Source organism: Chenopodium quinoa, unplaced genomic scaffold, assembly GCF_001683475.1.
Source record: "Chenopodium quinoa cultivar QQ74 unplaced genomic scaffold, ASM168347v1, whole genome shotgun sequence".
Lineage (NCBI taxonomy): Eukaryota > Viridiplantae > Streptophyta > Magnoliopsida > Caryophyllales > Amaranthaceae > Chenopodium > Chenopodium quinoa.
Genome location: NW_018745413.1, coordinates 5,546,969 through 5,559,406, shown reverse-complemented (window position 1 = coordinate 5,559,406; position 12,438 = coordinate 5,546,969). Strand labels below are relative to the sequence as shown.

The following is a 12,438-nucleotide window of genomic DNA, read 5'->3' as shown; positions in this document are numbered from 1 at the left end:
CGTACGATGTTCATTTTATTTTTAAATTAATACAAATTTTTGTGTATGTTCAGTTGTGTAAAATGTTTGTTTTTATGATAAAGGATGTTCAATTAACATAAGTATTTTGTTCATTATTAAAAGAACATATGGTTGTTTTATTTAAGGAATAAGGGTCTTTTGTTTTTCTCTTCCACTATAATTTCTTGTTTGTCCTAAAAAAAGTAAAAATGTAATTTTAATGACATGAAATACTTTAGTTTCTCTTTTTTTCCCAAAGATGGTGTTTCTGTCTCAAACAAAAATGTCTCTTTCTCTGCCCTCCACTTTCCTTCCCAAACCTCCTTGTTTCAATCACACCTCTTTTTCAAGACCGAGCCACAACAATGGCAGCGTTGCTATTGTCTAGTTCAAGCATGACCTTCGAATCGACGAGACGGCGATCATCCTAACATTGTTTATGCCGCTTCCAACTACTCCAATGTTGTCTATATCAACTTCTTTGATCCTCGTATTTATCTCGTTAAGTCTATTTTTATTTTATTTTTTTCTACTTGATTTTTTATTTCTTTGATAAAATTTCTTTGATAATATGAACATCTACTATAAAAACTGAAATGTTTAGTTATACATAACAACTGAAATGCTCATTTATATAATATTGAATGTACAATTTTTTAATTTTAATTTTAATTTTTTTTCCAGTTTTATAATCTCTTTATTTTACTCTTATATTATAAATGTCCATTTTTATATATAATGTAATGTTTAAAAATAAATAATCATTTTTTTTATAGTAAATGTTCATTTGTTGGGCGCGACTTCAGCCTAGCACGACCTCAGACATAAATTTGCGCCATCCGTTACACACCAAAACAAAGTTTATCCATTTCTTTCCTTGCAGGGTCTACAGAAATTCTCTGGCAGTATCATCAACAATTCTATTTAGATTCTGTATTACCTGACAGTATTCAATTTCTGCTTCAATTTCGCAACCCTTTATTTTCACCATTCAATTCCTTTCTCCTTCCTCCTACTCTTTGCATCAGATTCTCTCTTTCAACTCCGTTTTCCAGGCCCAAAAAGCTCTCTTTTCTCGCTACTTTTCCGCCATCCTCCATTTCAAGCTTTGAAACTTTCTTACTGCGTTTTTCTGCTAGAGGTATCGGGTTTTTGGAGAAGGCTTTAATGGCGGATTTTCAGCATTATTGGAGTTTTTAGCAATATCGTGATTTTTGCGTATGAATTCGTATATTTGTTCGGATTATGCAATTAGGGTTTTGTAAAGCGATTCGAGTTCATGAATTATGCTTCCGTGGGGTGGGATTAGCTGTTGTTTGAGTGCTGCTGCACTTTATCTTCTTGGAAGAAGTAGTGGGAGGTCTGTTTTTAATCTTCTTTCATGTTAATTTTATGGATTTTTTGATTAAGTCGATCGTTGTTATTTGTGATTATCAATTGCATTTTTTATATGATTGATTGTTTACTTGTAATTGTTAATTATAATGATTGCAGGGATGCAGACTCTTTGAAATCCGTGGGTCGAGTTAATCAATTGAAAGATTTGGGTAAGATGATTAAAAAAAATTCCTGTTTATTGCAGTTTGCTATATAACTAGTCTTGGATTATATAATGTATTGTTCCTTGGTCAATTTTAATCGACTTTGGCATTGTATTATATCCATATTGTTACCTGACAACTTGTGTTAAGCAATGCATCAGTATAAAATTGAGATATTACCTGAAATGAATCAGTAGAGGCCAGAGGGCAGGGGTTTAAGGAGATAAGGGTTTATTCAATGGTGTTTCTTAATTGCTTACCGAGGTTTTGTTTTTATATAATTTCAGCACTGTTGCTAGATGCTGCAAGCAAAGTTATACCTTTTGTTGTCTGCGTCTCTGGACGTGTTGGTTCTGAAACGCCAATAAAATGTGAATACAGTGGTTTACGAGGTGTCATGGTGGAAGAAACGGTATGTAAATCATGCTATCCTATTTAACAGCAACGATTTAAAATTCACTTTATGAGCAACGTAGTATTATCTTTCTCTATCTTGCTTAACCTGTGCTGAATAGGGCTTTGATGTAAATTAGATATAGTTTTTATTAAAAACTTTGCAGTTTTCTTCTACATTGTTGTTTGTTTACAGTATTGTAATCTTTATATGTAAGGTACAAAGTATTTATTTTAGATGGAGGGAGAATGAAATTTGAATTTAGGATAGAATTTTGCATTTATGTTCTTCATTCTATATCTATACCTATGCATTGATATTTTTTTTCATGCCCTTTTGTGGTTGCCTCAGGCTGAGCAACATTTCTTGAAACACAATGACGCTGGTTCATGGGTACAGGATTCCGCGTTGATGCTATGTATGAGTAAGGAGGTGCCCTGGTACCTGGTAATACTTTCATCCTTGTTATATTGGCTATGAAGTATTTAACTTAAGCTTGTTACTATGTTTCTTATGTGATATTGATGCATGGTTATTTATGAGGAAGACCCTTATGATGCATTGCATTAAACTAGCTGATAATTCTTCTTTTTCTTTTTAAGGATGATGGGACAGGTCGTGTTTTTGTTTTGGGCGCACGAGGTGCTACTGGTCTGGAATTAACTGTTGGGAGTGAGATTTTTGAGGAGTCAGGACGATCTCTTGTCCGTGGGACATTGGACTATCTCCAAGGTCTTAAGGTACATATCTGTTCATTTTAATGTAAGCTTCCAGTTCCAGATGCATTTTTGTCCTTGCTGATGTTGATATTACTTTTCAGATGTTGGGAGTGAAGCGCACAGAACGAGTGCTTCCAACTGGGACACCCTTGACTGTTGTAGGGGAGGTATGATTCAATGCTGATAAGAATCTTGAAAGTATTTTTCTTACACTTTTGAGATGCACCAGCTTATGTCTGTAGCTTTGTCAGCTATACTTAGAAACCTTATGCTTCTTTGATTAATCATACGGGAACGTGTCATTGATTATATATCTGCGCCCTTTCCTTCTCCACACATGTAACATGTTTAGACTTATGAGTATCTAGGTTCTTGTTTCATTTGATCACTGTAATTTTCTTTCGTTCTTTATTTATTTTTATTTTTGTTTTGTTTGCATTGATGGGCTTCAATTAATTCTTGGTGTTATCTTTTACATTTGCAGGCTATCAAAGACGATGTGGGGACAGTTCGCATTCAGCGCCCTCACAAAGGGCCTTTTTATGTTTCTCCAAAAACTATTGATCAGCTAATTGTAAATCTTGGAAAGTGGGCTAGGTACAGCTTTTTGTTTTCTCTTATTTTGTTTTTTGGCAATCATATTTTATGCATCCTCTCTCTGTATAAACGGCGTATGCATCAGGTGGTACAAATTTGCTTCCCTGGGATTCACTGCCTTTGGTGTCTATCTGATTGCTAAGCATGCTCTTGGACTTATCCTTGAGAGAAGACGTCGATGGGAGATGCATAAACGGTATGTGGTCTTGTTTATTTATAACCTTTGTTGCTGTAAAATAGTTGTGAACAATAATGTACAAAACAATGATTGTTGTTCCTGCTCAGAAACAAGCTTACTTACTTGATTGGCTTATTGGATAGAAAATTAAAGATTCTTTGCTCATTTTTCCATGGATTCTTGTAGATTGATACATTAATTTTGATTGCTTTTAACATTAAGTGGTGATGTAAAATAGGAACATGAAAAAAAGCAAGGGTATAAACAGGATCTTAGTATTTGATCTGAGAATGGATAGTTATATGGCTGGTGAATGAAAGCTGAAATTACAAGTGAGCAAGCAAATATGTTTGCCTGAAACTTTGTATTCCCTCTGTCCCATATATTATCTACTTTGGGTTTAGCACATACTCCATATTAATGACAATTGTTATATTCCCTTCGCCCCCAAGACATCATGGAACCATCCAATGAATTGCTTATTTGTAACTTCATTGAATCCCATCTTTTGGTAGGGTTTTTAGCACACAATAGTACAATACCTCCATATGCTCATTCAAATATGGTGGATGTACAACTGCAATGAGATGCAAGATTGCAAGAGACTTTATTTTTTTTTATTCACTTTTTATTCAACCAAACCCCACTATCCCCCCTTTTTTTTTTGGAAAATTTGTTAAAAACCATCTTATAAAAAACTGATTTTGGTAAAAACCATCTTATAATTTTTTTTTGTCAAAGCACACCTGTTTTTTTTTTGGTTAAGTCCCACCACTCCACGGATTCTGACACTTGACTTCATTTTCCGGCGTTGACTTGCATGTGCAAGTCACGTGACCCACTATTATCCCCCAATTTCTTTATTTTTCCCCCTTTTCCCTTCATTCTTTCCCCTCTTCGTTCTCTGCTTCAATTCGCATCACACGCATTTACTCTTCTATGCAACGAGTCCTCCATGGCAGGAGGAAATTGATTGCTTCTCATCAATTTGGTGATTGCTTCTCATCAATTTGGTGATTGCTTCTCATCAATTTGGTGATTGCTTCTCAGCAACAAGCATGTTGGTCACATCTCTTTGCCAATCCAATATTTCCTCATCTATCCACTTGAAGAACTTCCTGCCAGCTATGCCTTGTCTCAAAATTATAGAATTTGCAAGCTATGAACTTCTTGCCAGGATTCTCATGAGTGCAAGATGTCCTACTGGCAATTGAAATTCCACCTACAGAAGAATTTTTGGTCCCTTCTTAATGAATTAACAGGAGCCGTCCTACTTGACAATACACCCCATAAACAATTATACATCACAAAACAAATTGCAAAACCACCCCTAAAATTCGCATAAAACTAATTGCAAAACTCAAATTCGTATAATTTATTGTTCAATTGGTTATACAAACCCTAGTTTTCGAAAGCTTTTAAGTAATTGTTCAAACTTTACAAAATAAGAAAATTCGTATAAAAAACTTGCCAAAATTGCGTTTTTCCATTGCATTTGATGCGATATTGCTGGAGCTTCGTCAAGAGAAGAAAGCAGAGAACGACGAGGGGAAAGAATGGAGGGAAAAGGAGAAAAAAAAAAGAAAAAGGGAGGATTTACTGGGTTACGTGACTTGCACATGCAAGTCAATGCCGGAAAATAAAGTCAAGGGTCGGAATCCGGGGAGTGGTGAGACTTAACAAAATTTTTCTTAAAATAGGTGTGCTTTTACAAAAATATATATATATATATATATATATATATATGGGAAATTCTCAATGGTAGCCTCATGTTTTTGCTTTTTCTCAATGGTAGCCCTCAACTTTTTAAAAGTTGCAACCGTAACCTTATTAACTTAAAAAGGTTAAGTAACTGTTAAATGTAACTAGAGTTAGAGCATTTAACCATGTTTTCTTAATATAAAAAACAAAAAAAAAAAAAAAAAATCATTTAACTATGTTCAATTTTTTTCTCTCTCCTTCACTTCATGGCTGTCACGATTTTTCCCCCAAATACCCACCATCCCAGCCACCCTCTCCCCCTCCTTCTCACTGTATCTCCTTTGAAGAGATGGTCATGGCAGCCACATGCCACACCCACACAATTCTCTTCCTCCAAACCCCTTTCTACCATTGGAAACTCACCAACAGACCCATTTCCATCCCTTCAACTTCGAGATCTGCAACCCCATTTCTAAGGTTAGCTATACACCGCCGCTACCTCGCCACAAAATCTCCGGCAACTTCAAGATCAACAAACCCGTTTCTCGCTCTCTCCTTCCCTTCATGGCTGCCAGCTTGCCACCCTTCATTTCCCCAAACTATGAGCCTCGACGGCTCGACCCCCTTCCCCCTTCACCCACCACAAGTCGCGCACTCATTAATTTGGAAATCTTTATACTAATTTCGAAATTGAAAAAGGATTGTAAATTCAAATTAAGACATTCAATTTCTCGAATCTGAGGCTCTCTCCCTAGTTTTTGATCAAGTTTGGGGGAAAGGGGTGGAACCGTATAAGGGATGGGTGGGGTCTCGGGGTGGTGGTTGTTGTGGTGTTGGGACAGAATTTCCGGTAAGGGTTGGACGGCCGCTAGCGGGCTAGGTTTGTCTAGGCACCGACATACGGTAAGGGAGGGGGAGACGGTGGTGTGAGGAGGCCGGGGTGGTTTTTTTAATTATATATTTTTTAAAAAAGTTAACCTTGGTTTTTTTTTTATATACTCGTAATAAAAATTAAGTTAACCTTGGTTTATATTTATAATAAAAATAAATATAAAAAAATATATTTATAATAAAGTTAGTTTTAACGGAAAACCATGATTAAGGTTACGGTTGTAACTTTTAAATAGTTGGAGGCTACCATTGAGAATCCAAAAAAAAGTTGGCTACCATTGAGAAAAAGCAAAAACACGAGGCTACCATTAAGAATTTCCATATATATATATATATATATATATATACTCACCCTTACTCAACCAAACTCCATAATTTTATATTTCATTGTCCAAGATGGAATGCATTTACAATCTTATCTATCAAAAATGTGTTTTACAAACGGAAAATGAACTTTTGTTTGGCACGGAAGGTTTATTTGAATGAAAAATTGGATTTGAATAGAGTGGACAAAGTTAGAGAAAGCAAAGGTGGAAAACTGGTTGGTCAGTTTTTTCTGTTTGGGTTATTATTGGTAGTCATTTCGGCTTCTTGTTAGGAAATGGTTCAGAACTATGTTACCAGGACTCGGGTACGGGTGTCGGATACGGACACGCGTCAAGGTGTCCAATTCGGCAAAGTCCAAAATTTTGGGACTCGGGGACTCACACCGAAATTTGGACACGGGTGCGGGGACACGTGTGTGTATATATATATATATATATATATATATATATATATATATATATATTCTACGGAGTAAGCCATAAGGAAGCCTTTAATGAAAAAAACAGTAAAGGAAAAAAGGATGTCTGATGTGGGCCAGTATAGAAAAAAAGAAACAGCCTTTAATGAAAATAATAAAGAAAATACAGGCTGTTTAAAGCATAAAGAGTAAGGGTCACGTGAAAACATTTTCTTTTCTTTTCTTGTCTTTCTCTTCGTATTTCTTCTTCACCTTAAAAACTCCCTGCACTTCAATGGAGTCTCTTTTCTCCGTCACCCTCGATGCAAAATCAGGATGGTGTTTGGCTCGCCAGAGGTCCACGAGTAAAAGCCCTATAGTTTTATTACTTTTTACTTCTTCATTTTTGTTTAATTTGGGAATTAGGATTTCTGCCGAATCCGAGGAGAAGTTGACGAATTGGACACGAATTTCGTGTCCGAATCCCATACGCGTCGTGTCGACTCGCGTTCGGCGGCCAAAATGCCGAGTCCGATTAACAAAGGTTCAGAACTCCAAATTTCATTTTCTGGTTGACCCAATAGGTTGAGAGCTTCTTTTACTTATTTAATTAAATGCATATAATTCTGTTTAATATGTCATTTTAATTTCTGTTATGGTACTAAGAATACAATCACTAGAAATATATTACGAAGTATTTATTAAGCTATTGAAATTTTATATAAATCATCATTCTGCGACAATTGTTGATAAGAGAAAAACTACTACTCCCTCCATTCATTTTCTATTATGTATTCCATTTGGGTGTTCCCTTCTATTCTTTACGCTTCCTTTTGTAAAATACATAATATTCCAATTTTATATTAACTTTTTCCTTTAAATATGTGCCCATCATTTTTCAATTGAAGTCAAAATTCTCAAAAAAATTTATTCATCCAATATTTTTGCTATATTTCCGAAGACTCCTTAATTAATTAAATTAATCACAAAAGTTGAACCTATCTACCACAAACATTAAAAAAATGAGGATGGGGAAAGTAATTTCATATATATTAAACTCAATACAGTGAAAAAAGGAAAAGAATGATAGGTTCAAGTGTTGTATCATTGTTAACCTTCCCCCCCCTCCCCCAAAACTACTGTTCCAATTTGATTGTCTTGACCCAGTGGGAGTTTTGATCAATTTTTTAGCAGCAAGCAATAAAGATCCATATCTGAATGAAAGATCTAACTTGAAAATGGCATATGATTAATGTAGATGGATTTATCCTAATAAAGCAATTATCATAGACTTGAATGTAAACCCAGCTAAATTTTGCCTGAATTGACCCAAAAATGAATTGAATGACTTGCCATGGACGACCGTGATATTTTTTAATCCTTTTTTCTGCCATTTGTAGTCTTGGATTCGATAAGTTTGAAGTTGCAGCTTTATGCCCAAATTATAATAATTTGAAGGTAGTTTTTTTTTTGTTTTTGGTGAAGTAAAATTTATCTAGGTCTAAGAGATGTGTTCCTCAACAAAAATAAAAATAAAAAGGTCTAAGAGATGTGCCAAGATAGAGATATAAGGATTGATGTGATTGAGGTTGAAAAAAAGAAAATTCTAATTGAAATAGGAACACATAGTTTATATTGGGTTATTCTAAAAAGACTGTGATATATATTAAGGATAGATTGTGTAATACTCATACAGTAATATTAATTTTTAAATGAAAAGAGAGCAAGCTTAGTTTTCATCTCATCCATATTTACCATCGATCATTTCAATTCTATTTTCAAAGAAAAAATGTAGTAATCGACTGAGATACCACTATTACTAAATTCCTGTGGCCACCTTAAAAACCTGAACTGTGAAGAAGCCAATAACCCCACAACTTTAAAGCAAATATTACCTACTCGGGCTCAATTCAACAATTGTATTGTTTTAGTCTTTGCTCATTGTTTCATCGTCTATAGCTTTCAGAGGAATGCATGTGATTATCTTTATATTTTTTAATAAGTTAGATGTTAGATGTTTTATGTTATATGTGTGTCGAATGCTACAGTATTGTCTGAACTTTGTTTAGATTCTCTATTACATTGGATTTGCTGATTATATACACTTCCACTCACAAATTAACTACATTTTATCAAGGATAGGTGCTAGATGGCAATAGAGTTAAGTTGGTTACTCTCTTTTTTCACCCTTGCTGAAGTATGATCTTTCTTCCACTAGAAACCTAAGATTGTGTGAAAACATTGCCTGGCAAAGAATTGATTTGTGAACTTGATGACTGGATGAACATACATTGGCGGATCTAGAAAATAATAAATGGGGGTCCAAAATAATTTATAAAGGGGCACTATTGGTGTCCGATGGACGGTGCCACGGTGGCAAAGTCGGGTTGGGTGGTGGCAAATCAGATGTGAGAGTAGCAAATATAGGTGTCTCTTTGTATTTCTGGGTTTCTTGAGTTGGAGAGACAAAATTAGAATATGGGCACTAACCTCTCGTGAAAGGTGATTAGATGGCCAACAATTTAAAAAAAAAAAAAAAAAGAAAACCTTATATTTAGTTGTCTTGGACTCTTGGTTAGTCGGTCTTTAAGTGATGACATTAGAAATAGGAGTCCAAATTTATGGGTTTTACTTCTTTTAATCTACATGGGCCTAATGGACCTGGTTTTTTTTTTCACAAAATGGGGATGCAACTGCTCCCCACCTGGGCTTTATAGGTCCGCCCATGTGAACATAACAGTGATCAATGTCTTTGGTCTATTTTTGAATCTTTTCTGAAGTTTAATCATCAATAGTTCATCTTTGTTCCTTCTTTAGAAGTTTAATTGATCCTTGTTGGTTCTGTAACTTCTGTAACCCACTCACCATCTATGATATCAGGCCTTCACTTAATATATCTCCTAATTGTGCAGGGTTCGTGATGCAGCAGCAAAAAGATCAGGCCGGGATGGTGATGCTAGTTTCTTTGGATCCCTTTATTGTTTCATTAATGCTCTATTTGGTTATTTGCTGGATGATTTCTGTTCCTTGTTTCAGATGGAAAGGATGAAGGTGGATCAGATAGTGCTAAGAGAGATTGTTTAATGCCAGATCTCTGTGTCATATGCCTGGAGCAAGAGTATAATGCTGTGTTTGTCCCGTATGCTTCTATCCCCTCCTTTTTTTGCTTCGTAGTATTTGCTGGAACCTGTTTGTTTAAGTTAACACTTACAGAATGCATGCAAGTAACTATTGATACAGAAAGCTTGGGGCCTGGCAGTGATTTGATACTATTAATAGTTGGTTGACTTGATACCATACTCTGACATGTTATGGTTCAGGTAGTTGATATTTACAAATGGTCATTTTTACTAAATGCAATTTAAGAATTGAAGACTAACCATGGTTTGAACGCAAGGCCATGGTTTAGTTCGTATTTTCTGTTTATGAATTTGCTTTACAGCTATAGAGCTATTGGAGTCATAGGCTAGTAAGCTGTTCATGAGATTGAACTAACAGATTTAGTGTATGGCTTGCTTGCTTTATTTAGAAACTAACCATCCTCCACCTGTTAGTGTCATATTCCAAGAACAGTTTCCTTTTTTTATTTTTATTTTTTTTGGGGGGCATCCTCTAGCTAATCTTATATCTTCAAAATTAACAGCCATACCCCCTTTTAAATCCACTAGCCATCAATTTCTTCTATGTCAACCCTTTATCATCTCACTTGTATTGCATTTAATCTTTTTGGGTGTAACCCCAAAAAAGTAGATCAGGGAGGTGTCAGAGTAAGTCAAGATTAGATGCTTAATTTGTGCAAAATTTAACAGTTAATAGGCAGAAAATTATTATCTTATTTTGATCAGAGACAACTATTAGGTGTGGTCTTGTATAACTGAGATACTTAGGAAGTTAGGAGTATTTTTTGGTATAGGATGCAGATTCGACCCCTTGGTAAAGAAGTGTTGGTATGGATATTATGTAGTTTCTCTAATTGGAGTTTCTTACTCTTCTGTGTACTACTGATTCCAAGGATATCTTAGCTTTGATGTGATGGAAAGACGTTCTTATTTTATCATTCCTGATACCATGTTACCCAAAGGTTCCCCTTCTTTGGCTCTTGTATTTGCAATTACTTACTATCTTGGCTGCTTGAATCTCAAGCAGGCATGTTTGACAGTCTGTTTGGTATTGATTCATTGTCATTTATTTTTTAATATAAAAAAAAAAAAAAACAAAAAAAAAAACTGCATTCTAGGCACATCTGAAAATTAGGTCAGGAACAGTTTCATTGTGGCTATTTGGTTGACGGTGGGCTATTGGCATGAGCATATGTGCCTGAGAAAGTTCTAGTGTGGTATGGCTAGATATTATTATCTTAGAATTCGGCCTGTAATTAAAATTCTAATAAAGCTTTATTGTTTCAATTTTTGTTATATTTGAGAATTTTTAGGTCCAAATGCTTTGGTGTTTTCTTTTAAAGCTATGATACTGGTGGTAGTGTTTTGTGCATAATTTTACTGATATCTTTGGACACAAATTTATCACAGGTGTGGTCATATGTGCTGTTGCACAGCTTGTTCATCGCAATTGTCAACATGTCCACTCTGTCGACGACGCATTGAACAGGTTGTTCGAACTTTCCGTCACTGAAGCATGGGTTTTGCTTTTTGGTGCATCAGATAGGTGTTGAGTACAAGGATATCAAACGTAGCTCCAGTTTGAAATTGCTCAGCGCTCCAATTTTTAAGTAATTAGGTTCCAGTTTGAATTTAGTACTATTTACGGCAATATATTTTTCTCCCTTACATGGGAAACTGCCGTATGGATTGATGTCCTGATGTCCTGTGGCAGTACCCTAGTTCATGTTTCTGGGCGAAGGCATTCAGCACTGTAAATACATCATATGTGAACCTATATCTTATACGGGAAAAACTCCAAGAAAGCTTCAGTTGAGAAATTAATGTCTTTATATCCCGAAAAAAATCGTAGGATTGATGGACTCTTCTACCATATTCTCTACTTGCTCAAAGCATAGCTAAGCTTTCGCTAGTTTTGGACAATGGACATTACAAGTGTGCAATTATGCTAACCGTTATTTCAAGACATAGAATGTGCATTATACATATCTAACACATGTGTATTATACATATCTAACACGTGATAAAGTATGTATATGCTATATTTTAAGTGGATTATGCGATATATACACTACTCTTTAATTGTGCCACAACGTATTTTTGATGCAGAGATGTACAAAGTAAAGAACAACTTCAATGATTATTTTTACAAGAACATGGATTAAAACTCTGAAATTGTAAAATTTACTCATCCATTAATCACTTGTACACAAATTAAACATTATGCTCATTAGTAAAAGGCTTATTTATCAGATTGTTAATGTCAATGGCAATTTTAAATACGATAATATCTATATTAATCTATTAAACGATGGTACTAAGAATGTCTATGTGTCACGTAAACCCCTCAGCATTTTGAAACGTCACATGCTTAATTCATCAACCATCTAGACTAATTGTCATTTGATATTCTACGTGTTATAATGATGAGGGGTTTATGTGGCACATAAACGTTCTTAGTAAACCTCCTGGGCTACTCACTTGTTGATAACTTAAATAGTTGATTAGCTAACTTAATTTTGGATAACGGACAGTACAAGTGTACATTAATTATGCGATATGACTAAGAGATTC

At 35.0% G+C, this 12,438-nt stretch overlaps 1 protein-coding gene across 1 annotated transcript; it reads left to right on the top strand.

The window, feature by feature from the left end:
• The first annotated feature begins 787 nt into the window (after nucleotides 1–787).
• On the top strand, nucleotides 788–11,828 carry LOC110713334 (E3 ubiquitin-protein ligase SP1-like). Its single transcript, XM_021891791.1, has 11 exons — nucleotides 788–1,360; nucleotides 1,495–1,547; nucleotides 1,829–1,953; nucleotides 2,287–2,382; nucleotides 2,538–2,675; nucleotides 2,756–2,821; nucleotides 3,139–3,251; nucleotides 3,337–3,447; nucleotides 9,658–9,695; nucleotides 9,782–9,884; nucleotides 11,275–11,828. Exons 1-11 carry the CDS (start codon nucleotides 1,287–1,289, stop codon nucleotides 11,375–11,377), a joined length of 1,020 nt encoding a protein of 339 aa, XP_021747483.1. The 5' UTR covers nucleotides 788–1,286; the 3' UTR covers nucleotides 11,378–11,828.
• Nucleotides 11,829–12,438: the final 610 nt, after the last annotated feature.

Bases quoted from the DNA above. Each gene is read 5' to 3' on its own strand.
- LOC110713334 (XM_021891791.1), top strand. From the start codon at position 1,287: ATGCTTCCGTGGGGTGGGATTAGCTGTTGTTTGAGTGCTGCTGCACTT. The intron at 2,383-2,537 runs GTAATACTTTCA...TTTCTTTTTAAG, and splicing joins AGGAGGTGCCCTGGTACCTG to GATGATGGGACAGGTCGTGT. The intron at 2,676-2,755 runs GTACATATCTGT...ATTACTTTTCAG, and splicing joins ACTATCTCCAAGGTCTTAAG to ATGTTGGGAGTGAAGCGCAC.